Below are 27,798 nucleotides of genomic sequence, written 5' to 3'. Positions count from 1 at the left end.
GCTGTTTTGCTTCAGCTTACAGGAAGCAGAGATTCAGCTGCTACAGGATGCCAAACGTTTCACAGTCGAAATAGAGCAGCAAGAGCAGATACTTGAAACTACTGATCAGTTTCCAGAGGGATATTCTTCAGAGGTCACCAAACTGAGACAGCAGTACCTGAGATATGTCAATGAATACAATGCGATTCAGGAGAGGGAGTATGAAATTCAGTACAAGTTGAACAGGTAGATAATATTGGAGTGGCTATCTGCAATACGAACTGTGTACCAAGGAGTAATGACTGTCACTTATCCAGTTGATTGACGAATGGGGAACCCTTGGTTTGCGTAGCCTAGGGCAGGGAGAGTGGAGCTGCATGGAGCCACTGGACTTTAACTGCCTGGTGAGGACACGAAAAGTGGATGCATCAGATAAGGCAGTCAGCTGAAGTTAGGGCTAAACTACATGTTACACTTAGTATGTAGCATGCAGATATGTCTCATGTTTTCCTTAAATTAATTACAGGTGTGGAGGGCAATTGTTACTGGGATAAATTCCATACCCACCCCCTGCATGGCTGTGAGGTTTAGGAAAAATGTTTGCATGGGGGCTACTGGAAACTTTTTTCTAAGCCTTGTAGCCACGAAGGAAGCAGGTTTTTTTGTGGGAGCGTGACTTGGGCGGAAGGGATGTAACTCCCTTCTCTATGCACCAGAGTCCCAATAACATTTGCCCCCCACATTTGCAGCTAATTAAAGAGGTGGGGGAGACATGCCCATTAAGTGTAATGTATAATTTTGCTCTGAGACATCTGATGGGAGTTGGAGTCTAGCAACTGACTGAAGAGCCCGGGTTCCCCATCCCAGAGACAAAATGTTGGAAACTAGTTGTTGCAGATACGAATATTATGAGTGAGTAAATCCAAAATTGTGACACTTCAGTATTATTAAATTATTTTAACAAACCCAATACCTAGCCTTTCATTTTGGCCCCTTTTGTTTTCCTTAGCTGTATATTGAAGCATTTCAAGGGTACGTGCTTGCAAATAATTGATATTTAAATCACCTCATTGACATTATGAGTTGAATGATCTTTTATGCTGTTTTCCTGTAGCTTACGAGAAGACAAGAATCTCATCGAAAGGGAGTATAAAAGAATGCCAAAAGCTACTGTAAGTAAGATGTTCATGTTACCTGTGACGCCTAGTTTTGTGCCACTTGGCTGGATAAAAACAACAAAGCATAATGTGGCACCTTAAAGATGACCACCAACATTTGCTGTGTAAATTAGGCTATATTTTGTTCAGTCTTTTTGGTTTGAGCCACCATCTTGTGAGTAGTTAAGGGAGAAAAGTATTTTAAGTTCATACATCATGTAAAATATGGCACTTTATCCTATCTCCATTTCCATATTTCCTGGGATAGTTTTGATAGCTATGCTTACCACTTTCCTTGACATTTCTTATTATTTCGAGATGTAAAATTCTGAACCATGTATAGCATTAGATGTGTACCAAGGTTAACCAGGGTTTGAAACCAGGGTGTACGGACTTTCTTTGCACTTTGTAGATTACAGGGAGCTGTAGGCATGCTGAACCAAGCTACACAAGCTTGTTGGCTTCTGGAGAGGCGCTTATACCACTTTGTGCTTTTTGCTGCCATGTCACACCGAACTAAGCCAAGATTTGGCTTAGTATGTTATTGTTGGGAAACTTATAAATGTGGAGCTGCCCTGTGGTAGCTTGCATTGCTTCTATTCATTTGCATTTGGCTTTTTCAGTGAGAAAACAAGGTACAGCAGGGCAAACAATTTTGAAAGTGAAAGAAAACTACAAAACTTCAAGAAGAGCAAAAGCATTTATATGATCTTCCAAATAATCCAGCCAAATACCACCAAAGTTATAGTTTGTGATGAGTTTCATTTCAAATGTTTTTTGTCCCCTTCCCCCCAAAAACACAGTAGCACTTAACAGTAGTAGCAGTGACTGGCTTCTTTGCTCCTGCCTGTGCCTTAGCCTTCAGGAGACCTGCTCCATATGTCCCTAATCTAAAACACATCCCTAAAAACCCAGAGGTGGAGATCTACCAATCCCATCCAATTTAAGGTGGTTGCTGATGAACTGAATGGGTTGGGTCACGACCGACAGGACGGAGGCATGCGAGCAAAGAACTCTGGGAGACAGGCGCAGTCCCCTCCCTTTTTATTCCTGACCCTAATGAGGGACTGCCACAAAACAAGTCTACAACACAACTGAGAGATTTTGTAATAGGGAAGCTAAACAGGCAGTAATATTGCAGGTCAAATAACATGCATGCCCCTAAAATACTATTTTAATATACATTCTAGAATAACCATGTTTTAATGTTTTGCTAATTCGTGCATTCCACTTTCCAAACATGAAGTGACTAATTTTCGCTTTTCAAAGGATGCTGATAAGAGGATGAAGGCTCTGAGGGAAAGCTGTGAAGAGCTTCGTAAAGAAACTACACACAGGCGGCAAGAAATCAGAGCACTGAAAGATGATCTTTCTTTAAGACACAAACGCCTTACTAAGGATCAGAAAGAACTCGAGGAACTATTTCGGAAGCAAGAAGAAATAAAAGTAATTCAATAATATATTCATTAGTCTGTGTAGCTGTGCACCACTGTGTGCTCCCAGTTGATACAACTTGAATATTAGTTCTGTACTTTTCCATAAAACCTCAGTCTGTGTAGACTAATGTTTATATTTTTATCACTAGGATGACCTTGTCCGTCTTCAAGCCATTCCTCTTCAGCTCGGAAAGGATATGGACAAAATAAACCGCAGAATGCAGTATGGGTTTCTTTCCTTAATGTTTTTTGTTTGCCCAGTATTATGTATATTTATTGACTTTCATATGGCGGATTTTGGCACAGTGGATTTTAAATTTACTATTATTATTGGTTAGTTATAAAGCGTTTCATATTTGTGGGTTGACCTGCGCTAAGGGTTTGGGACAGAGAGTGCCTATATTTCCCTCCTGACTCCAAGGGCCAGCCCAAGCCGTTTATCAGCCTGAGGGAGAGCGGCAAATGGAGACTGCTGCGCTTGTGCCTCCCAACCCACTCAGTTATTCTGCGTTTCAATTAAGGATGGGCAAATCTGTCCATATCAGTTCCTCTTAGTTTCTAATTTTCCCACTCTTAAGTTCAGTTCTCTACATTTCCACAACATTTCCATATTTACAAAACAGTCCTTGTGAAAATTCTTCAGCATTGTATTGTTTTTATTATTATTATTACAGTGGTGCCCCGCAAGACGAATGCCTCGCAAGACGAAAAACTCGCTAGACGAAAGGGTGTTCCGTTTTTTGAGACGTTCCGCAAGACGAATTTCCCTATGGGCTTGCTTCGCAAGACGAAACGTCTTGCGAGTTCTTGCGAGATTGTTTCCTTTTTCTTAAAGCCGCTAAGCCGCTAATAGCCGCTAAGCCGCTAATAGCCGTGCTTCGCAAGACGAAAAAAACGCAAGGCGAAGAGACTCGCAGAACGGATTAATTTCGTCTTGCGAGGCACCACTGTATAATGACAGGATGTGAGCAGAGAGCTGTTTTGTTACTAATATAAACACCTGCAATTGTCTACAGAGAAACGGAGAAAAGGAGAAAGGCAATTCAGGAAGAAGCACGGGAGATATTTGAGTCCTTAAGAAAAATAGAGGCTAAAAATGACGATGCACTAGAAGAAAAGGATGATGTGATGAAAGAGGTGGATGGGAAAAAGGCTTTGCTGGAAAGCAAGGAGCGAGAATTTATCTCTCTTACTAAAATGCATGAAATGAACAAAGAGAATGAAGGAAGTGCCATAGCAGAAAGGTAAGTTTTGCCTTCACAGGAGGAATTTGTCTTTCACCACCCGTTTTGCTAGCTAAATTCCACTGGGTTGCTAGGTTGTGTTTCCAAGATGCGTATATGGGAGAAGACTCCTGTCCAGATATTCCAGTACTAAACTGTACATCGTTTTAAATATCTTATCCCGCACCTTTGAATTGGACCTGGAAATAAAAAGGGAGTGAATGCTCTTTTTCCAGCTTATTGCTGTAACAAGCAGCTACAGGGAGCCCTGTGGATCTTCAGAAACTTCTCAATGACTCATAAATCAGCAGATCAGCTTATTTGTCAGATGATAATACGGTCAAGCAAACTGGTAGATACGGTGAGATGAGCCTACCAATTTTCTAAATTATTTCGTGCATCTGGTGAAGTGACCTCAAGCCCAGTGATTTTCAAACTTACTACCTTCAGGAAACAGTTTCCCATTGCAGATCTACTATAGAATCCCTCTGTGTTGCAGAGGATCTCAAGACTGTTTCTTGGCCACAAGCTCTCAGTAAATAGGTCTGTGGGGGCTTAACTGACATTCTTGGAAAACTGGTAATATGCTCTACAATGCACCACATTGCAAAGAAAAAGTGGCAATGATGGGCAAGTTGCCTTTCAGGTAGCCTGTCTTCCATGGATAATCTTCGCATTGAGAAACTCCTTCAGAATCCCAAGGGATCACGTGGCATGGTTGGAAAGCATTAATCTCCATAAGGCTGGAAAACATGAAACTCCATAAAGCTTTTGGCTTTGTTGCAACAGACTGACATAGCTTCTTTTGTGGAACAAAAAATGCTGTAACGCTGGTAAAGTTGAATCAGTGTCCTTGAAAGTGATTGCTGGTTTCATATTTTGACTGCTGCCCAACCATAGTTTGTACTCCCACTGTTCCTAACTGTATTTTTGTTTATTCCTATAAATCTTACATCAAGATGCACTCAGGGCAGCTCACAGAAATAGCAAAACAAATCGCAGCAATTTAAATAACAGGAATTCAGTGGTTTTGTTTATACCTATTCCTTGCCCAGTTTTACTTTTGCTTCCTTTTGTGCATTTTGTTTCCTTTCTGTACACTTCTGTAGGGCCATCTTAGAAATGGGTTCTCGTAACTGTATTGTGACAAAGCAGAAACTGCAAGACACTTTGAGTCGGATGCAAAGAGAGAGAGAGAAAGATTTCAGAAATTTTAAAAAGATGGAGATGCAGTTGAAGATAGCTCAGGAGGGCTTGGAGCAAATCAGATCCTATCATGAGAGAATCCAATTAGAGGTCTGTATGAATAAGTTTGATTAGAGATATTTTTCCTGGTTAAAATTAGCTTGAAAATGTGTCCACAATGCCATTTTCTCTTTCAGACTGTGCCAGTAATTAATTCGGTTACCTGTTTTAAACATTGGCAAAGAGACATAACTATATTTATTTGGCAGGGAAAGAGACCAAGAATGAAATTTTAAGAATTTAACAGATGCTAAAGAAAGAGGAGGTTTTCACCTTACCTAATTTCATACTGTATCATGAAACAGCATGTTTAACTTGCTTAAAAGAGTGGATAACATTAAGAAATACTAGATTATTAGACTTGGAACAATTTGACAGAAAATATGAATGGCATTCATATCTGTGGTATGACAAAGTCAATAAAAATAAAGATTTTCTTAATCATTATATAAGTAGGGGTCTGATGGAGGTGTGAAGAGAACTAAAAGCCTTCTGGAACATAAGATTCCCTTATGGTTATCACCAATGGAGGCCTGTGCACATAAATCAACAAATATGCAACTCAAATAGGCTTTATATAGAGATTTATTGAGGTTTCAGGATGTAAGCTTTAAAAATTCAACAAAATACAAAACTTAGTGGGTAATTGGTTCCAGTATCATCAATTAAACAAAATCTATTAAAAAAGGTTTAAATAATGGATTTGCTAAAATTGTTGGACGTAATATAGATATGGCTGCCTGGGAAAAGCTTTGGAAAACAGGAATGAAATTTACAGCATGTTATGGCCTAAAAGAAAACTATTACAAGATGATGTATAGATCTAATCCCAAAGAAGCTACCTCAAATGTACAAAAATGTATTAAACAAATGTTGGAAATGTAAAGTTTGTTAGAGGTCATTCTATCAAACCTGCAGGAAGGCAAAAGGCCTTTTGGGACATGATATATAATGAAATTAATAAAAGATTTAAGTGACTTTTCCCAAGAGACCACAGTCCTCCCTGCTGGGGAAACTAGACAGTGAAATCCCAAAGAAAGCCTTAACGGTATTTGTACGTGACTACAGCTGCAAGCACTGATAAAAGATACAAATTTAGAATCTTTTAAAGGGCTCTGGAAACCATTTCTAGTCTAAAAAAAAGTTATTTCCCATATGCGAAGCTCCCAGCGGGGTTTGAAGTGTAAGAAAACAGCAAAATATATTAAGAAACATGTTAGAGAGGATGAAATCTGATAAGACAGAACCTTAAAACGCAGTTGTATGTAATTTGAGTTATAAACAAGAAGTCACTAGTTTTGTTGAATTGGAATATAATTGTTGAGTCACAAATGTAACTATATATAGAAAAAAATATATATTACAAAAAAGAGAAAATGTTTCTACACACAGGATTGTGTGTGCATAGTGTTGTGGCAGTGTTGGAATACTACAATCATTAACACATCCAGCTTTTGCCAGGTGACATGGAATTCCAGCACGAAAGCAGCCACAACAACCAAGGGCTTGCTATTCTAAAGAATAACAAACAGCAACAGGAGACCAAAAAAGCAAAAATATTTGTATCAGCAAGCCATGGCAAAAAAGCAAAGAAAATATATCAGCAAGCTATGGCAGTAAAAACTAAAACTCGGCTAACTGAGAATCTGGCTGTGTTTGGCTTTGAAGGTTACTGAATGCTGCATTTAGAGGAATGATATGTTCCTTTTCGAGAGAACTAAAACATCCCGTGATAAATCTGTAGATTCTGCTTTTCACAGTTTCAGACTGTGTCACACACTCCACCCCGCCTAGATTGTACTGTAGTTTGATGCTGCAACCGTGCAAATTCCTAAAGGCTGATGCACACCAGACTGGAAGGAAGCATGAGCCTCCCTTTATACCCTGGGAGTCAACCCAACCCATGAAGCCTTCCATCAGGGGTCTGCCCCGGACCCCTCACAGGGAGCCAGAATACACAGAGGAGCCCCCCACCCCCGGCACCTGGCCCAAGTGTGCTTTTGTGTGCCTGGCTGCGTAGAGAGATGTTCTGTCCCATCCCACGCTGCTTACTACTTCAAATTGTGACTTGCATGTCGAGACCCCACAGCCACCCCCTCGTAGGGAAATAACTCACACAAGGACATGGATGTTAGGTTTATGTTATTGGGCAAATTTGGCCACAACTTTATTGAATTACAGAATGTGAGCGGTATTGGCTTAGGCATTGATTGGACCCGACTATATCTGACTCCTGCCTGCTGCACAGGAAGTCTAGTAAGGGTAAACCACCAGTAGGGGGAGCCCTGTCGATGAGAACCAACTCGAACTCCCCCAGGTGTTCCCATCGGGGTTGTTTTAGGGCCCTAGCCCCCTGACCCCTTCAGACAAGAGCAACACCCCCAGATTCCTTTAACGGAATACCCTTAAGCATGGAGGGGCAGGTGATGGCCACACCTCCCCCCCCCAAGGTCAAACAATGCCTAACCGCAACCCTAACAAAGTTGTGACGATTGGTACGAGGTAGGCGAAAACCAAGTGGCCAGTGCCAATTTGCCAAGTGGAAAAATTCCTACCAGGCCCCTTGGACAACCAAGGCGACCAACTGAGGTCCATAGCAAGTGCCTAACCTGCAAAATAGGGAGGGAGGGAGGGTGATTGAGGAAGCAAGCCAAAGAGGAAGTCCTCCGGCTCGCTCCGTGGTTTAAAGGTTCCCGGCCACGCCCCCCGGCCAGCGGATTGGCTGGCCGGGCTCTGACATGACTGGGATCCCCCAGGCAACGGGGGACTAAGTCCCCCGCCCCCAGTGGGGAGTGGGTGGCCACGCGGTCCACCGCAACTCCTCCCCACTGGGAAGTGGAGCGGACTTCTCAATAAGTATGTTGGGGAGGTGGGAACCTGGACTTCCCAGGAAACTTGAGATCTACTGTTTAATAGTTAGAAAAGCCTACATAATTGAGAAAATTATTTCCCTGGCGACTTGGGCCAATCAATAACCTAAAAACCTTAGAGATGCCTAAGGAAATTATCCTTGCTAACAAGGACTGGTGCACATTAAACACTCTAAATGTTAATCCATATGTTAGGCCTGGAAGAATAGAGTTATAATGTATAACTTTTTTATGTAGTCTAACCAGATAACTCCAGATATTTATGGAGGCTCGGCATAAGGTTGACCGAGAAGCCAAGAGGGCGGAATGCAGAGGAGAAAGAGCCAGGCCTTATAGTGAGGGTAACATATAGGAAACTACACAAAACTGACGGCTTTGCTGATTAATTCTTACAGTAATGTTACAACTGTGTCACTAGGTTGTTGTTTTTTAAAGGAACTCTAACAAAGCATATGAAAATGCTTCCCCCCCCCCTCCACACCATTCCCTTTGATGCCATGGCAATGTTCTACCCAATTGCATACAATCTTGTGGGAAGTATTGTATGAATAAGCATTCACAGAATCAGGAAACAGGTTGTGACAGAAGCACTTCCTACAAACCAGTTATTTCACAAGAGCATCATGCCAGATTCCCTTGTGAAACTGCTTACTGTGCAGTTGTGCCTTTTCCCAGCAACGTGTCAATCCAAGGCAGACAGGGCAACAGGGGTAAAGTGTATTGTGTGTGTCAGTAACATTTTGGGCTATGTGATCTTGCTGCAGTTAAGCCAAAAGAACCAACCACAACATTATCAGTGGAAATGGAATACTGGAGGAGTGTTGAAATAGTAGCTTTTACAAGATCTCCATATTTCTTCTATCATGCCTTCCGCTCAGTTGTGTAAAGTAACCCAGGAGCTGCCAGGCATTTTAAAATTATACTGGAAAGCTTTGCTTAACTGTCTAATGGACTGAAGTTATTAGGAAAATTGCCCATCTGTAAATATTTCTGCACATGCAAACTGATGGGCATTCACAGATAGCAAGTTCCAAAAAATCCGTATTAGGGCAATCATATTTTTAAAAATGCCTTAAGTGATGGGGTACAATGATGCCGTGATATTGCAAGTTGATGAGTTGGCATCACCATAACATGAAAATGCAATACAGAAAATAGGCAGAGAAAGGGTGTGGCATGTTTAGGACACCTAGAACCCATGTCAAAAGGTATTTCAGCCACCACAGTACAAATTATGCCAACACACATCTGCATGACTAAGTTTGCTTACAATAGCAGCCTATCATTATATATCATATGTCAGCACTGTGATTATTATGGATCAGGTGGTTATTACAGATCAGTTGGTGCTTGTCTTGTGTGTCTTGATATTTAGAGCCCATGGAATCCCACTGAGTTTAACATGTCTACAGTGGTATCTCAGGTTACAGATGCTTCAGGTTACAGACACTTCAGGTTACAGACTCCGCTAACCCAGAAATAGTACCTCGGGTTAAGAACTTTGCTTCAGGATGAGAACAGAAATCGTTCAGTGATGGTGCTACAGCAGCAGGAGGCCCCATTAGCTAAAGTGGTACCTCAGGTGAAGAAGAGTTTCAGGTTAAGAACGGACCTCCAGAATGAATTACATTCTTAACCAGAGGTACCACTGTACATGGTTCCAGGTTGCAGCTGTAATACCTACATCAACTGCTGTGATGGTTGTTTTTCTAGCATCCTTTAGCAAGCCATTTAACAAACTTAAAAAAATCCCACCATGTTCTGCAGTTGGAATGTGTACCTACATTCCTAAATCGTAATCTTTAATTCAGTTAATGTTTAAGGAAGATGCTAAGTACAGTCTATGTTAAAATACCACCGTTTCCTTCTTTTGCATATGTTAACTGTCTCAGGTTTCCCTTTTTTAGCTAGATGCTGTTCCAAAAGATGATGGGACACTACTAGAAAGACGAAGGGAGCTCCAGAGGGAAGTAGAAATGATTAAGAGAAATCTGGCCCAGGAGGTATGTTATTACCATGACCCATATTTTATGTTTTTCTAGTTCTTTTCCATTCTACAAGATTTAAGATACAAGTCCTGCAAAACTCTGTGTCCATTTAAAACAGGAGTTGTCAACCTGGTCCCTACCGCCCACTAGTGGGCGTTTCAGGATTCTGGGTGGGCGGTAGGGGGTTCTACAGCACAAGCTGAATCCTCCTTCCATTGAGCACTGGTGGGCGGTAAGGAAATTTTACCATCAAGAAAGATGCATTAGTGGGCGGTAGGTATAAAAAGGTTGACTAGGTAAAGGTACCCCTGCCCAAAGGCCAGTCGTGTCCAACTCTAGGGTTGTGCGCTCATCTCACTCTAGAGGCCGGGAGCCAGCACCGTCCGAGGACACTTCCGGGTCATGTGGCCAGAGTGACGAAGCTGCTCTGGCGAGCCAGCACAGCACACGGAAACGCCGTTTACCTTCCCGCTATAAAGCGGTACCTATTTATCTACTTGCACTTAAGGGTGTTTTCGAACTGCTAGGTGGGCAGGAGCTGGGACCGAACGACGGGAGCGCACCCCGCCGCGGGGATTCGAACCGCCGACCATACGATCGGCAAGTCCTAGGCACTGCGGTTTTACCCACAGCGCCACCCGCGTCCCTAAAAAAGGTTGACTACCCCTGGTTTAAAAGCTCTAATACTGTCATAAATAGCCATGAAATGGGTAAAAATGTTTTAGTACACAGATTGCTGAGGTCACATTGCACCAAATGTGTGATCATCAAAAGAATGTTGCAGTGTATGTGTAGTCATTGTATGTGCCATGCCGTTACAAACAGTTGTAGTTCAGGCATTGTATCAGACTCCTTTTCTTCTTTCAGCTGTATGAAAGCATCCAGTGATCTCTTTTTAGCATCTTTGTGATAAACGAGATATGGAAGAAAACTGCTGAAATGAAGGAAACCCCCCCCCCCTTTTATTCAGTTAAATCTTCACACATGCATAAGGAATCTAGTCAAGCAACCTTCAACAATTCTACAGTTTTAGCCATTCACCCACTCTGCTTCCAGCCTGTGGAGTGTTGTAGTTTAAATTTGTGTATTCCTGAGTTTGGATGAGTTTTTATCCAGTTTATTTTACCTTCAAGCGCACAATGCTTTACAATGCAATGCTGTAGCAAAAAAAAAAAGCTTATAAAAATGAAATATAGAGTAACAGGAGCATTACACCATTAATAAACATGGAGTTTGTAAATTTTATGCTTATGTAATTTCCAAACATCTCCTCACTGAGCTGGTGGAATAGTGGCAGCTTTCTCCATTGACATCTATGACCGGTGCAATTTCTTTACCGTCTCTAAGGAGATTTGAAGAGAACACAGACTGCCATGGCTTCCTTAACACCCTTTAGAGAAGGATACTAGCCAGAGTGGGTATAGGAGTAAAACGAAGCTTATCAGAACTGGCAGGATTGCTGTTCAGGAGTACAAGGGGGCAGCTTACAATTGGCATAGCTGCTTACAATACAGTGGTACCTCGCAAGACGAATGCCTCGCAAGACAAAAAACTCACTAGACGAAAGGGTTTTTTGTTTTTTGAGCTGCTTCGCAAGACGATTTTCCCTATGGGCTTGCTTCGCAAGACGGAAACGTCTTGCAAGTTTGTTTCCTTTTTCTTAACACCGTTAATACAGTTGCGACTTGACTTCGAGGAGCAACTCATAGCACGCGGTGTGGTAGCCTTTTTTGAGGTTTTTGAAGACTTTGGTGATTTTTGAAGCTTTTCCGAAACTTTCCCGACACCGTGCTTCGCAAGACGAAAAAAATCGCAAGACGACAAAACTCACGGAACGAATTAATTTCGTCTTGCGAGGCACCACTGTAGCAAATCGGGCTGGTGTAGTTGTTGCTTTTTGGTGTTGAGACCTAGATTTGAAAACCTCTCTCCGCGCGTCATTTCTTCGTAAAAAAAAGTTTGCTTACTGGTTATTAGGTTAAATGTTGTACTAGTTGCAAAGGTGTGATTCAGTGTGGTGTTCTGGATAGAATTTCAGATCAGGGAGGCTCTTTTACAGAGTCTGATCCTTCCAATATTAATTGCTCAAATGGTGCCAACTGTCTCGATAGATACCTGTTTTACTATTTTCCAGTTTGTGATGAAAGCATGCATTGGGCTTCAAAGGTGCTTCCTCTCAGCGCCCGTCAGCTGCACTGGCTGTCGGAACTGGCTGGACACTGAGGAGTGGGCAGTAGGAGAAGGGGGTAGGGTTGGAGACGGACTTGTAATAAGGGATCTGGGGGAGCTTGTGACAGCCAGAACTGGAGTCAGAGTCAGGACTGGAGAGGGAAAAACAAGTGCAGGAGGAGTGAGAGAGAAGAGAGGTCAGGCTGGTCAAGGGTTGCCTTTTCCTAACTTGTAAGTGTACTTTTGACAATAAAGACTCAATTCCTCGCTCTGGCCATTCCTTGCCCGACAGCACCATGGCACTAGCTCAGCCAATTTTATCCAAGTGCTTACCTGCCCCAGGGGGCCCACTTGAATAAAATATTGGGGGGCCCAAATAAGCGCCGTCCCACATAATTGATCACAAAACAGCACGTGCACATCACTTCAATGGCAATGCCCATCAACTTGGGGGGGCAGCCCCCTCAAATATTTTATTGGGGGGCCAAAAGGACCCTGGCCCCTAGGAGTTGGCTCCTAGACCTGCCCCACACCTGATGTCCCCATCCCCCCTAACATTAAAATGGCCTTTGGTGTTTTCAATCTAGAAAACATCAACAGATGCTGAAGTACGAATATTTGAGCAGTGTATTGCTGAAGAAGAACACCTATTTAAAGCCCAGGAACACTACAGAGAGGAAGTAGACAACTTGATACGTTTGACTCAGATCAAGGCTGATGAGAGGGAGCAAAAATCAAAGGATTTTTTGAAATCCCAGGTAAGAGGAATGCAACAGATGACTAGTTTGATGCATCCAATATTAGTACCTGCCTGGAATTGCTAGAGGCCTGTCGTCGTCAGCTTTTATTTGCCGCTTCTAGCGTCAATACTTGAAGAATTGGAAAATGGCACAAAACACACTTTCAAATCCAAACCGGTGGCAAGGCTATATTTATCTGTGATGCAATTATTCTTCTTCCCCTTCTGCACCCACATCCCATGGGAAGTCGCAAGAATTAGGACTGCGTTGTGAAGCTGGGTAAGTTGATTTTTCTTCCAATGCCTGCTCCTAACAAGATGTTGCTGGTTTGAATGGGTGTTATTTATTAGTGGGGTTTACACTTTGTGGGTGGGAAATACCTTTTTGAAGAAATGGCATGCTTATGAGTAGTCTTTGTCTAAGTCTTTTTCCAGAAATGCCTTTGCAACGCTTCCAATTACCAGTCTGTTCACTACTATTTCTGTTGCAGGTACGGCTGCATAATGTTAAAGCAGATATAAAAACAAAAGACTTTGAAGTAAGGGAACATATGAAGAAGCAAAAAGCAATTCAGAGACAGTAAGGAAATTTTGGCAAAGGATTTGATGAAGCGCCTTCTATAGCAGGAGATAGTTAATGCATTAAAACAAGTAACATTTCCCCCTGTAATATTTTTGGTTTGTAGAATGAAAGAATTTGCTAAAATGTATGACATTGTGCGACATGAGAGAAACAAACTGGTCAACCTTTTGCATTGTGCTCGCCAAAAAACAAATGAAATTAAAGAGAGAGTCAAAATGCTAGATAATGAAAAGGAAATCTTAAGGACCAATGCTGTGATTAAAGAGAGGTGAGCACCCACTTAATAATTTATCTGAAGGACAATCATCCTAGTTGTGCTCTAGAACTGGCTTTTATTTCTCACTATGTGGCAAATTATCATTTCTATTTTTATATTTGTTACCTTATTTCATTCTTGATGTCATACAGAAACAAACTTATGTGCATGTGTCAATTGCTGGATTAAGTGCTGCAGGCACAAACCATACACATTCAAATGGCGTGCGGTGAATTTTTTCATAGGAAACAATTAGGGCCAGAGGCACCAGCTTGCGAAGGTCATTGGGGGTGGCAAAGTCGTGATGCCCTGGCATTGCGTGTGTGAGCTTTGTGCCTTCCTGCCTAAGCCAGACAGTCTGGGAGTTGCCTAAGCCTAGATTCAACCTCATGTTTTTTATGCTGCGTGTAGGCCTCTGATGTAAAATCCATAAATAAACATAATAAATACAATTCATCTTCTCTCAGAAGATTAGCTGACTATTATTCATTATACATATTTATTTTATTTCTACATATTTCATTTCATTTCCCAATCATCTATTGATAGGGAAGATGAGTTTGTAGAAATTTCAGAGAAATACTACTAAAAATAATAACAATGCTTAATATTAATATAATGTTCTTCAGTCTTTCACATATTCTACATAAGTAATCCTCAAGAAATCAGGACTGATTGTGCTGTCTAAGGTCATCTAAAAATGTGACTCTGTTTCATTCTCCATTTTATCTTCATTTATTTTCCTTCCATTCAGAAAATTGCAAAAATACCAAATGAAACATGCAAGTAACATTTCGGTCAAAGACAGCATCCAGTGTGATGTTTGCAAAGTTCATCAAACACTCGTGGAGATGAAAGAAAAGCGAGAGCAGCAGCTGATGGACGTTGAAAGACTCACCAACTTGCTCACTCGTATCGAGGATGAAATGGTTCAGTTGCGAAAGAAATATGAAAAGGCCGTCCAGCTTCGAAATGAGAGGTAGGGAGCACAGCAAACGTCAAACACTTTGTAGGTTTGCTAGTATTTCATTTGAATGATAACTTCTTTTGTGGTTATTAATATTGTGGATATGAAAGCAAACAGATAATTAAAAACCGACTCTTGAAATAAAAATTGTCCACTCCAAAAATATGGTTCCAAAGCTTTACTAACAGAACTTGTTCTAAAACAGATACTCAAAACAATTATGCTACATCCAAATTGTAGCATAATATCATGTGCTTGTCCAAGCACAGCTACAGCATCTTAGAAATATATAACTACGCTAAATTAGAGCTGAAAGCAGCTCTGTCTCTCCCACAGCCTGCATTCCAGCCCAAGGCTGTGTTATCTTAGAAAGAGAATAATTAGCACACATCCTTCTTTCTTTCAACAAAATAGAGATTTGCAACTGAACACCCTTCTCATGTGATCTAAGTTAAAAACATGACAGAGCTGCAGAGATACATCAACAGCTAATAATTAACTTTTTAGGTACTCAGAGAGCTTACTTGGCTTCAGTGGACTTTTCCAGTGTTAAACCTTGAGCAATACACATACGGAGTTATTTTACATTTCAGTGTACAATTAAACAGTTAACAACTTGCAGGTTGCTCGGTCCTCTGTTCCTAATTAGTTTGCTTTCTTACATGGCGGTTATATTTTGCTTGTAAGACTAAAATTTTGAATTGTCCTTTGATTATATTGCTAAAAGCACCGAGGCAGTCATTATGGAGCTCCAAACCAAGACTGATACTCAAAATAATAAGCTGAAATTAGTATCCTCCTTCCTCTTCCTTCTTATCACTAACCTAGTTTAGGCCTCAGTCCTTTTCTCTCTCCCATCTTCTTCCCAGCACACCTTGCTCAAGAAGACACTCTTTCCCTGTCACCTCACACCCAGTTACCCTGGCAACCTTCTGTCTGCCCAGGCCCAAGATTCCTCTTAGTTGGGCCACCAACCCCTTTTGTCATGTTAACGCCTCTATCCCAGGTGAGGCCCTGGCTTGGGAAGGAAGCTTAGCCTACATTTCCCCCCTGGCCTGCAATCTTCTCTTCAATACTCCAAGTAATAAAAATCCTACCATTTATTAACTTCTAGGGTTTAGGGGTCCCCCCCCCTAATCTGTAACAAACACCATGCTTCCTGGAGGGACGAGGGGAATAAATTATGTACTTTACAACCTGCCTATTAAGTCTTCACTTTGGGTTCCTTGTAGTGGAGTTCTGCTCATAGAGCGTGAAGAAGAAGTGTGCATTTTTTACGAAAAAATAAATATTCAGGAAATGATGAGTCGAAATGGTGATACGGAGATTAATGTGATGGATGAAAAGATCCGCTTTCTAAAGCTGAAGCTCACGGAGAAAAAGAGGCAGATTGAGTTGTCCTTGAGAACCCTGCCTCTGAAAAGAGGTCTAGATGCAGATCTGGTCGTCCTGCAGATTCAGGTAGGTGCAATAAGAAGTATTACCTTTCCATAACCGGATTTCTTATTTTAAGGGGAGAGGAAAGAAAGCCAGGACTATGGACATGTGAGGTCACTGCAGGCAACTGTAGTCGGCCTGTAGTGGAGAACTTTCCATTTTACAATACTCCTAAATGGCATTAGACCTGATGCAGGAGGCTCCTGGGCCTACAAAATAAGGTCTTAGGATGCTCAAGCGGTAAGCTGGGAGACAGGGCCAGGCAGCCATCAATACAATTTTGCACACCTGGAAGTGATGGTGCAATATGACAGCTATGCCAGTGTGTAGAATGGGGTTATTTAGCAATGGACCTCCTGCTGCACTGCTGGCCTGCTGCTGTTATACAAATTAAAGCCCCAAGTCTGCTACGGGGGAAAGATGTTCCATGATGATGTGCGGCTGCTTCCATGTATTCCGGGGGGGGGGGGTAAAATGGCTACCCCTATGGACTCATGGGCATATACAGTGTCCCTGGAAAGGAAAAGACCAAGGCAAATAGGAGTGGATGAAGGACCTCATGGGGCTTTGGTGGTGCCATAGCAAGGAAGGAGTTGTTGAGATCTCCCACCACCACCAGACCACCCTTCCCCAACCTGCTTTAAGAAGCAGGTCGATGGGTCAACTGTTAGCCACCCCTTCACTGCCAGAACCGGAACATCCTTCCCTTTATGTCTAGGCTTATTAATTTCAGTGCTGGAAATAGCAATATGCAATATTTTGAGATGACTACGGAAGCCCCTGCTATGTGCTGAGCAGGCACTAACAGCTACTATCCAAAGACACTCACCTGTGGTTATAAGCCTCAGATAATAAGTGGGGATGCACAGTTGTCATAAAGTGACAGGAGATAATATGAGGGAGGTTCCTTTACTCTTAGGGGTATTATGTCCTGTCTTCCTGAGATAATTTAACTTTTGACCTTAAGAGCAAACAGCATTCCCCCCACCCCACCCCACCGTCATAACAGTTTCTGTTCATTCTAATTTGGACATTTTCACTTTTGACATGTGGCTGCTATTATGTTCACAGTAGAATAACACTGAGTTACAGCTCTGGGCTCCACTCATTTTGAGAAATTAGTTTCTCCACATCCCCCGAGGAATGCATAAACAATTTGGACAGCCAGAAAAATGACTGAAAAAATTAGGCTGGTTGGAGGGGGAAGAATCACACTCAACAATTTGGATACCCAGATGAACAGATTGGCATGAGCTAGGTAGGGTAAATGGCAGGATAGTTGCTCTGTTGGGGATGTCATGGAATCAAGGCAGCTTCTGCGAGGGCAGCAGAACTGGCAGGATCAGGACCAGCTGCATATTTCAGGAAGCTCTGGGAGGCAGGTGGCTCAAGGACCAAATTTGTGTTATTTTGCTCGTCCATTGTTTGCATTGTTTCTTTTAGGAGAAAAGGTGGGATAGAAACTTGATAAGCAAATCAGTAGGACAGCTGAGAAGGCAGGGTAGACTGGAGACAAATATCTCACATATGCCTCAGGGTCAGGAGAGGCTGTGTTGTTGGCAAGAGGGGTGAATGGCTGAAATTCATATGTTGATTCAAAAGCTAAGTATTTGGTTGCAGTTTCTAGCGACATTTGTAGGTATGATTACAGAGCAAGGCCATAACTTTAAACACAACTTAGGTCAGTCACACTGAACACAGTGAGACTTCCTGCTGAAAGATACACAGTATGTGTTTACAAAGTCAGTACAACAATATGGTCGCTCCGGATAGTGAAAAACATCTTCAGGGTTAGATGGCATTTTGATAAAGCCTTTGCACAATGCATTGTGGTTTTCCTGTACTGTGCTATAACTTGTTGTGGAACTGGTGAGTTTCCGCTCTCATCAACCACAGTAGGGAGGAGTCTTTAGTATAAAGATGATTACTTCATATACAGCACCACAACCAAGCCCAGGCTTGCAACTAGCATTTAATAATAGCCAAAGTGACAAAACAAGCAACTAGCACATTTCATGCTACTTCTCTGGACTTTTAAGAGAGCAAACAAGTGACCAACATAAATCGTTCGGAGAAGACTTGCTGAAGACTATCACGGAAAGCTCTCCCATTACAAAATGGCAGGAGTCCTGTATAAGTGTCATGCCAAGGGGTGTTGTGGGCTCTGCAGAGTCCTGCCCTACATCCTCAGAGTGGTGCTGTCATGAATATACACTCAATAGCTTATCCACAGATAGACCAAGGCTAGTGTAAAATTAGCCAGCACTGCAGCAAGGAACCACCAGAAGGGGGAGCATTCTGCTGCTGCTGCCTTACGATTAGGGCGAGTATCCCTATGGCTGGTGTCTTCCATTAATTTGAATGGCACTACCTAGGAAGATGGGAGAAATTCAATTGAGTTCACATTTAAAGGCAAACGTACCTAAATTCACACTTTCCAAAATAATACACAAACCAAATCACAGCCATCATTTGAAATTCACATTTCTCTGAATTTTGCAATGCAAAGTAATGGTGCATAAAACTCTATACAGTAGTGAAAGTAACCTACAAAAAGGCATTATATCAGGGGAAATTGCTTTGCAAAAGTGTGCCTTTTAAGATAAATTTGCATTAAAATGCTGGGCTTTAAAAAATAAATTGCTAACTGATGTGGGAATGTGGAGAACTGAATTTAAGAGTGGAAAAACTAGAAACTGAGAGAAACCAAAATGGTGGGATTTGTCCATCCCTCATCCCTACTTGTACAGCAATGGCTCATGGTCGATCATATAAAGAAAGGGGTACATTTTGTATAGTGCTGAGCTGCCTACATGACTGCTCAAGGGAACACTCCCCGCATCCTGTTATTTATGAGGTACGGTGGTGGTTTTGTTTTTTAAAGAAAAATTTCATTTCAGAGCACACACGCTGATGTTCTGGTGTTGATTAACAAGCATTTCTCAGTTTCCAGAAATTTCACAATCTAACCCAAGTTTTAATGTGTTAGATTATAATGTTGTCAGGGCTGCCTCAGGTCCCAGCTCACAAGAGACCAATGCCAAGTCCACTTTATTTACAAAAGTCTTTATTGAAGTACATTGTATGCTCCACAGCCGAGGCGCGCAGCCCCACGTCTGTTACGCTTAGACCGCTGAAGTCCCCTCTGAATCAGTCCCGCCTCTACACCAGTTTAAGAGGCTTGTGCTAGTCCACCTCTTCCTGTCCTTTCTTTTCCGCAGGGTCTTTCTGCCCCCCTGGGTTCCTTCCCTCCTGGATTCCCCTGATGCTGAATCCCCAGACGCCTGCTCCCCCCTCCTCCGTGCTTTGGGACCAGGCTCCTCCTCCGGGCTCTCCGCATTTCCGCGCGCCTCCACATTTGAACTTGGCGCGCGTTCGCTCCCTCTGACCTTCCTCTTGACAGTTACACTACTCTCTGTACTACTCTCCACCCCCTCCGGCAGGACGTCTTGCCCCGATCTCCTTCCCCTCCTGCTCTGCTTCGCCTGTCACACTGGGAACTCCACCCTCTTCACTCCGTTCCGGTGGGGAAGCCGGCCCCGATCTCCAACTCCCACTCGGGGTTCCCCTGCTGCTCCCCTGCTCCTGACTAGTCCCCCCTGTGGCTCCCCTTGGCCTGACCAGGGGCGCCCCCTTTTGGGAATCCTCCGATTCACTTGAAAGACTCATGGAAACCCTCAAGTCATTGTCATCCTCTTCCTCCTCGTTCCGGGATTCTTCCCCCTCGCTCTCAGTCTCCTCCCTCATCTGTGCCTCTCTCCCTGAACCCCTGACAAATGTATTAGAGAATGTGTTATTGGGAGGGGCAGTTTTACCTTGTTTTTGTGCATCAAAGTGCCCCCACCCCCTTTAAAAGTTCTTTTAGTGTATTAAAGAAACCAAAACCTTCCTTTTTCCTGTGATGCAACTTGACTTCTGAGAACAGGAAGGACTGGATGGTTCAGCTTTGTAAGAGGGGGGGAAAAAGAACTCGACAGAGTGAATCACCTGCTGATTGTCCATTTCAGATCAGCAGATGTTTCTATTCCACAGAATAGTTACTTTTGTGTGTGTGTGGAAATGGAAGTGTAACAGTGCTGAGTTTGGTTTCCCTGGAATAGAGATAGATAGATAGATAGATAGATAGATAGATAGATAGATAGATAGATAACAATTATGGGAGAGTTACCAAACCTATTTGTCACTCTTCTCTCTTTCTCTCTCAGTTTTCTCAATGCAAGGACAGGATTAAAAGCCTGGAAAAACTGTTTATAGACCCCAGTGGACAAAACAGAACAAGAGCACTACCAGGGAAGGACCTCACTCTAGAAGAGTTGTACCAAAAAATAGATGAGGTAATCACATCATTTGTATGTCCATGAGACTATTGCGGACAAGTGACCATGTTTCATTGTTAACTTGAAGTTGATTGAGAAGGGACATCTTTGAGCAGAACCAGACAATGTGAAAAACAGGTTTCTGCTAAAAACAGCATCCTAATGTTGCCATCTCCCCAGTGCGCTCTATGTAAAAACACTTTATTCTATGTCCTGAAATTGTCACAAGTCCTTTACCCCACCCTACCAGCCAGTGATGTTGAACACCAATGGAGAAATGTGCAGCATCACTTATGCCAAGTGACATGGAATAAGTCATACTACATATTGTGGAGGGTAGAGGCAAGAACTCACTCGAGGATGTTGTTTCAATGGGATGCCCTTCACAATAACTGGTTATTGTTTGATTAATTTTATTAAATTTATATACCACCCTTCATCCAAGTATCGCAGGGAGTTTACAGTCAGAAGAGCAAATTTAATTTTTAATTCAGATAATTGAAACCCATGAAATTCTCCTGAACCACTGCCAACCAACCCTGAAACACTCTTTTATTTTAGAATATATAATGCATAATCAACTTTACAAAATGGATTTTTGTAGACTTCGTCCCTGATGATTAATTGTATACATTAATGAATCTGTTTACACTATAGTTAGAAATAAAGTTGACACAAAAAGAAGAGAAATTGCTTGAGAAGGACTTTATCTTTGAGCAAGTTGCCCGGCTGACGGACAAAATACATGCCAAGGCTGAAAACGGCAAGGAGGACACATTAATATTGGCAAAAAAGGTAAAGTCATCCACTATCCAGTTCAGATACAGATATCCACACATTTCAACAGCCTTCAACATGTCTGTTGGTTGCTTAAATGGGAGTGGTTACATTTTCTTATTCCAAAATCCAGGTGTTTGACCTCCAATGACTTCAATCTTATTCCTAAGAAATTCTATGAACACAGAATTGTGAGCTGCATATATTGATTTCAATAGATTGAGATTGAAATTGCAACATTAACTCGCATCCAGTTGTAATATGAACAGAATTCAAATCCACATCCTTGTCCACATTCTGATGCAGCTAGATTTGCGTAAATACCTTGAGTTGTAAAGGAGTCCTAGTATAAAATTATTTCTCTAGAGAAAAGTGTGGCCCCATATTATTTTTTACCAGATTGTGCCTAAGCACACAGAAGGGTTAACAAAGCAATCTTATGTACGCAGATGGGGAAAACATGGAGTGGCTTTTTCTCTTTTTTTGGCCAGGGCAGAAAGTTGGAGTGACAGACTTTTCGGGCCCCTCCCCTGGTCAGCCATTGTTGCTTTTAATGTTTTTATAGGAGGGGAAATAAAGTATGCAACTCAAGGGCTGACACAGCTTGTTGGCCTTCCTGGGGACATGTTAGAGTAGCTGGGGACCTTTGGATCCTGCAGCCGTCTGACATGCTCTCAAGATGGATCATTTTCAGGTGCTTCAGATGAGACAGCAGCAGAGCTTCCTGGCTGCTTTGGGGAACTGGGTATATCATTGTGCTTTTGCTGCTCATTTCAGATGAATGGACTACAAGAGAAAATAAAAAGTACAACCCAAAAAATGATGGCTCTTATTGCAGAGCTGTCTATGAAACAAGCACACGCCATTAAGCTGCAGCAAGAAATGAGAGACAAAGAACAGTTTTTAATGACCATCACCTCCAGGTTGGAAAAAGGTCTCCCACTTCCTAAGGATGTAGAGACTGAGTGGTTAAAGGTGTTGCGCGATGAAGAAGTGTATAAAGCAGCAATGGAAGCCAAAGCAAAAGTGAGTTTCTGCCGGGATACTGCTCTTTGCAAGCTCATTTTGTGTTTTCTCCAATGTGGATTTAAGAAGAGGTTTCGGTAACTTTTTGACATGGACTTCTAGGTGGTAGTCAAAGGCCTATGTTGCATTGGTAGCACCATTCTGACAGAATCTCTACTTGGCTGCATCTTGTAGCCCTTCAGATCCTTAAGCAGCTCTTCAGAGCGGGTCTGCCCAAGAATATCCCACTTTAGACAAGGTACCTAAGAGATCGTTTGATGTTGCTACAGCTCAGGTTTATCATTTAAAGTAATTGTTATAGACAGTGCAGGAGGTGCAGGAACTCCCAACTTTTTTTGACTGACAACCCTACGTTCTTGAGCTTCTTTCAGGAGGACACAAAAGTTGTTGAACTTTTTCTGGGGAGCTTCCGAAAACGCGCGGCACGTTGCCTCCTTTAACAAGCTTCTTTTGGAAGAGAAGCAAAGCGCCGAAAACGCGCACCACGCCAACTCCCAATCCATCTCAGTTCCTCCACCCGGAAAACGTGCTTTCTGCCTGCAACACCAGGATGATGATGGACACAGATAGGGTCTGCCGGAACGCTCTGGAGAGATGCCAGAAATAAGTTCTGGAGCGTTCAGGCTGAAAAAAATGCTCTGGTTATAGCATCTCAGTAATAAGAGAATAGCGAGGAGAGAGCCCAAGCGCTGTTGAAGCTGGCAACTCAATGTATAACTTGTGGAGTGAGACTACAGCCAGATATATTCTCTCAGAAGAACAGGCTCTTGCAATCTGGTGGCATCTAGATTTTAGAATTTCTACTCCCATCAGTCTCTGCTAGGACAGCCATGGAAGACAGCTGTGGAACTTATCAGCCTTGATATTCATATTATTATCATTGCTGAACCCAGATATCAGAGCCATGGCGCTAGACAGGCTCCTTAACTGAAGCTTGGGGCCAAGCTAGACATAATGTAGATGATTTGTGATAAGGACAGGTACTGTATTGACAATCTTTTTCCTCTGCAGTACTAACAGTAGCTTAGAAGAAGGTGACAAATTAGGTTGGAGAAAACAATGCCATGGAAAAGAGCTAAGCTTTCCCCCTCCCCATTCAATTCAGCAGCCAAAACAATGAAAAAATGCACAATAGTACAACCTGCTTGATATCCTTGATATCTTACCTATCTGTGCTCTTGTCTACAATAATTCTACTGTTGAAGCACACTAAAGTGCAAAATTTTATTCCATGTGAACCAAAACTCAGAAATCCTCCCAAAATTCACAGTTCTCCAAATTTTGCACTTCAGCCAAGTAATGTGTATGAAAATGCATTAGGGAAAATAGCTTGGTAAAATGTGTGTATTGGGGGGGATTTGCACTTAAATGCTGATTAATTTTCATAAGGACCTTGATTAAGAAACAACAAAAAATGATGTGGAATTGTGGAGAAATGAACTTCAGATGGGAAAAATGAGAAACCGAAAAATGACAGATTTGCTTAGCCCTGGTTCTAATGTCCTGGTTCTTTTAAAACATATAGCACTCATAACAGCTGTTTTAATTAATAGCCTGCATTTAACCAGTTAAAAATTCTGTTTTTACAGCGTGCTACAGAAGAGGAACAATATTCCTTACCAACTTCTGTCTTCACCACAGCCGAGCAACGTCCCAATGCCTACATCCCAGATGATGAAAATGTTCTCCCTCTGCCACGGCCCTATGGCGCACTGGCTCCTTTCAAACCAGGCGAGCCTAGTGCAAATATGAGGCATATAAGGAAGCCAATTGTGAAGCCAATTGAAGTCTAAAGAGACAGAACCTTGCAGAAGTTATAATTCAGGGCCTACTCTTATGTTCAGAGTCAGAACTCCCTACAATGTCATTACTAGGGCATAACAGACCACACAGTGTTGTTGACAAACATTCCCTAGTGTCACACAACACTTAATGAAATGAATGGTGTTGTACGGTAAGGGGTTGGCAAATTGTACCCTCTTAAGTATTTTTTATTTTAAAAACCATAAAGCAGATTTCCCCATATATTTGTGTTGCAAAAAAAATATATATTTTAAATAATCACAAGTAGTAAATTAGACATAGATCATCATCAGTACAATCCTATTACCTTTATGCAGTTAGTTTCCAAACATTTAAGGCAGTATTTTGAAATGTTTGGAGGCTGCCAAGTAGTTTGGTAGCTTTATCTCCTATACTTTATACAATCGGTTATTAACATTTACTATCTGTGCCTTCTTGTTTTCTGCAGATGTATGAAGTATTCTTTCAATGCACAAATAAAAGTAACTGTGAAATAAAATGAGGTGGTTGTGCTTATTTAAATTTGTGATTACATTCCTTCCTCTTAAAAGGCAAAGAAGATGGTTTGGTAACTTTAGATATCCGCATTATAGTAGCAAGGAAGCATTACCACAAAAATAGGAAAGGAGTAAATTCTTGCACTTAGATAAACAAAAAACCAGTATGTTTTCTAGGGTGTGCACCAACCACAGTCATCTGTTTGGCACTTTGTAAAGCAAACTACCTTAGTTGGAGGAGATTTATTGGTTGCCTGATTTAATTGATCCACCCAAGTCTACTTCATTTACCTTCCCCCATTCACTATTTTGGGAGTGGTTTTAAAAAGATTTCACTTAACCCCCATCATAGGCGCCGACTCCATGGGGCTTGAGGGGGCCCGAGCCCCCTCAAAAATTCGTTTGGGGGGGCTCTGCCCCCCCAATAATCTCTGGCGCCCCTCCAGCAGAGCGCCATCGCCACCCCTCCCCCAGCCCAAAATGCACAGGGAGGGGCGGGCTGCATGCCTCCTGCCCTCCCTCCCGAGCAAAAGCTCCACCCAATTTCCTTTGGAGCTGATTAATAGGCGCAGCACGCTCTCCCCTATGCGCTCACGAGGAGGCGGCGCCACTTTATTTGCATATTCATGAGCTTATTTATTATTCATGAGCTTTCCCGGGCCCCCCCAATATTTTTTATAAGTCCGCGTCCCTGACCCCCACCCCAATGTTTTGTCAGCAGACATGTTTTGAAGATTGCAGACATGACAGAGGCGTCCTTGCCTGAGTAACAAAGCTGCTGATTTGTGTAGACAAGTAAGATGAGACACTCCTGTGCTGGGCACTTAAAAGCTTGACCTGTCAAGTCACAATGCATTGCTCCTACTTTCCTCTCCCCATCCTGGCATTATCTTCAAGCTTGGAAGAGACAAGCTATTGCTCTTGGAAACCTGCATCCTGCCGAGAGCAGGATAATAATAATAATAATAATAATAATAATAATAATAATAATAAATTTGTATTTATACCCCACCATTCCTGGTTCAGAAAACCGGACTCAGGATGGCTAACAACAAATTTAAAACACTTAATTGATGCATGAAAAAAACCAGAATAAAATACAGTATAAAACATGAATAACAATAAATTCAGAATTCAAAAATCAATTTAGGGGGGAAATCCATCCAATAAACATTAGATGGTCACCAGGGCTAGCTAGCTAAATTAGTCCTATTTGGGCCAGCGAGGAGACCAGAGGAGAATTAGCTGTGGGATCCCAGAGCAGGCAATCTTCATAAAAAGGGGAGGGGGAGGGAAGGAAGGGGAATAAAAGATCAGGCTAAGTTCAAATTGAAAGCCAGGCGGAATAGCTCTGCGGAAGGAAATTAAATCCTGCAGGGCCCTGGTCTCCTGGGACAGAGCATTCCACCAGGTTGGAGCCATCACTGAAAAGGCCCTGGCCCTGGTGGAGGATAATCTGACTTCCTTAGGGCCCCGGACCTCTAAACTATGATTATTCATGGATCTTAAGGTCCTCTGCAGGGCATACCAGGAGAGGCGGTCCCGTAAATACGAGGGCCATAAGCCACAAAGATTAGAGTATGTTGTCAATTACAGACTAAACCTGTCAGCCATTAAGGAGATCCCACCAATGAAGGCTGGTCCTTTAGGGCAAATGAGGCACTGGCACCCTCCCCAACTTCAGTCTGCCGTCAGCCAGCCCTGCCTGCCTGTCTTCTTACAGACAAGCAATCCAGAAGGGGACTGCCCCCTCTTCAGCTGCTGGCGCTTAAGCTAGAGACTTAAGTTGCAATTTTTCAACGTTGTTCCCTCTCCCCCTCCTCCATCCTGGTTAAACTTAGAGACACAGTTTCACTTTTCTACAGCTTTTTTTAAATGTCTGGATTTCTGAGCCAGACAAGACAGGCATTCCCACTATGATTCATGCTAACCTTGAAGAAGCCCCCGATCCCTTTGAAGTACCCTGTACAATATTTTGCACTCCTCCGCTTTCTAGATCTGAATCCCACACATATTTTAATCCTGTTGCATAGTTTGTGACTAATTTCAGTGGGACTACTCTTGCATATGAAATAATGGGCTTAGGTAGACCATGACATAGTTGGATACCACCCATTAGGCTTATATAACAAAACAGTTACCTGTTTAAAATGATGCTCTGACTAAAAAGACTTTAGCACCCAGCACTCTGATGGAATAAATTTCAGCTGCAGTTTTTCGACAATTAATTATAGTTCCATCCTACTGGAATAGGACATTCAAGTATGTAGAGTCTGACTTAAATATGTGGAAGAAGTTTTTGTTCACTATAAGTCAAACACTTAGATAATAGGGGTTTTTCTGTAGCTGCAAGGAAACTGACATCAGTTTAATGGTATGCCAGCATGTAGGAAACTGAAAATGTTCCTGACTGGAATCCAACTTTTCTATTGCTGTTGCTGTTCACAGCTAAGAAAACAAACAGAGAAGCCTAGTGCTTTACAAAAATAGTTGAGAAGCAAGAGCGAGATGCATGACTTTTTTGATAGCAACTATTTCTTTTCGCACTGATCTACATCTATCAGCAAGAGACACGTTCCAGTCCTACTGATTTAAATGGAAATCACCTCTCACATCAGTATCAACAAGCTTTAATAATGCTTAACTTAAAAGTGGATCATACCCACTGATTGCTAAGGGACAATACAGATATAAATATGCTCCAGTTGAAATTTAGTTGCCTTGCAGAAGTTTCATGTGATTGTAGCAAAATATACAAAAGAAAGATGACATTTTACATAAGCAAGGATATATTAAGTTTCAAAATTATACATTTATTCCCATTATTTACAGAGAGCTATTTTATTCATACTTCCCAAGTTCATAAATGGATCCCCTTATACATCAGTGTACAACAGCTGCCGGTTTCTTTTTGATCTGTTATATAGTTACTCCATATTCAGAATTTATTTGCCAGAATCTGAACTGGAGTAGCAGGCAAATTAAGCAGAAGTTCGTAATTCCATGTCGGTACCTGAAAGTCACTGCATTTTGGGCACAGCAACTTTGGCATGTATCCCATTACTCATAATAAGTAGTGACAATGAGAAAGTCATTATACTGAACTCTCTCTAAGTAGTCAGCGGAAGTTTTAGGATTTCTCCTGAATCAGTACATGTCACTAGCAGACATAGCAAGGCTGAGATGCAGCTGAGGTAAGAAGGTCGCTTTCGATAAGTTTCACTAAAGACCTAAGAGCAGAGTCGTGTGCTTCAGTGCCAACTCTTCCACACATCTTGCATTCATGTTTTCCTGTGCCACAGAAGCCATCCATCCTAGAAAGGATCGCAA

At 42.1% G+C, this 27,798-nt stretch overlaps 2 protein-coding genes across 2 annotated transcripts in view; one reads left to right on the top strand and one right to left on the bottom strand.

Moving 5' to 3' along the window:
* Window positions 1-24,470, top strand: part of CCDC146 (coiled-coil domain containing 146) — a 63,136-nt gene extending 38,666 nt beyond the window's left edge. Inside the window, exons 5-20 of the mRNA XM_028745694.2 lie at window positions 16-225; window positions 1,094-1,151; window positions 2,406-2,582; window positions 2,722-2,795; window positions 3,589-3,816; window positions 4,905-5,091; window positions 9,818-9,913; window positions 12,655-12,825; window positions 13,298-13,386; window positions 13,493-13,657; window positions 14,400-14,624; window positions 15,845-16,073; window positions 20,255-20,383; window positions 21,023-21,160; window positions 21,920-22,168; window positions 23,758-24,470. Coding sequence (XP_028601527.2) covers window positions 16-225; window positions 1,094-1,151; window positions 2,406-2,582; window positions 2,722-2,795; window positions 3,589-3,816; window positions 4,905-5,091; window positions 9,818-9,913; window positions 12,655-12,825; window positions 13,298-13,386; window positions 13,493-13,657; window positions 14,400-14,624; window positions 15,845-16,073; window positions 20,255-20,383; window positions 21,023-21,160; window positions 21,920-22,168; window positions 23,758-23,961 — 2,629 coding nt within the window. The 3' untranslated portion in view covers window positions 23,962-24,470. The remainder of the gene's footprint in view (window positions 1-15; window positions 226-1,093; window positions 1,152-2,405; window positions 2,583-2,721; window positions 2,796-3,588; window positions 3,817-4,904; window positions 5,092-9,817; window positions 9,914-12,654; window positions 12,826-13,297; window positions 13,387-13,492; window positions 13,658-14,399; window positions 14,625-15,844; window positions 16,074-20,254; window positions 20,384-21,022; window positions 21,161-21,919; window positions 22,169-23,757) is intronic.
* A 2,612-nt stretch (window positions 24,471-27,082) lies between these two features.
* The window catches only part of GSAP (gamma-secretase activating protein), a 51,861-nt gene continuing 51,145 nt past the window's right edge, over window positions 27,083-27,798 (bottom strand). The window contains exon 31 of the mRNA XM_077935773.1: window positions 27,083-27,782. Within this exon, the coding sequence (XP_077791899.1) occupies window positions 27,691-27,782 (92 nt within the window). The 3' untranslated portion in view covers window positions 27,083-27,690. The remainder of the gene's footprint in view (window positions 27,783-27,798) is intronic.

The sequence above is a fragment of the Podarcis muralis genome, chromosome 10 (genome assembly GCF_964188315.1).
Source record: "Podarcis muralis chromosome 10, rPodMur119.hap1.1, whole genome shotgun sequence".
In the NCBI taxonomy this organism is placed as follows: Eukaryota; Metazoa; Chordata; class Lepidosauria; order Squamata; family Lacertidae; genus Podarcis; species Podarcis muralis.
This window is presented reverse-complemented; position numbering and strand designations above follow the sequence as displayed.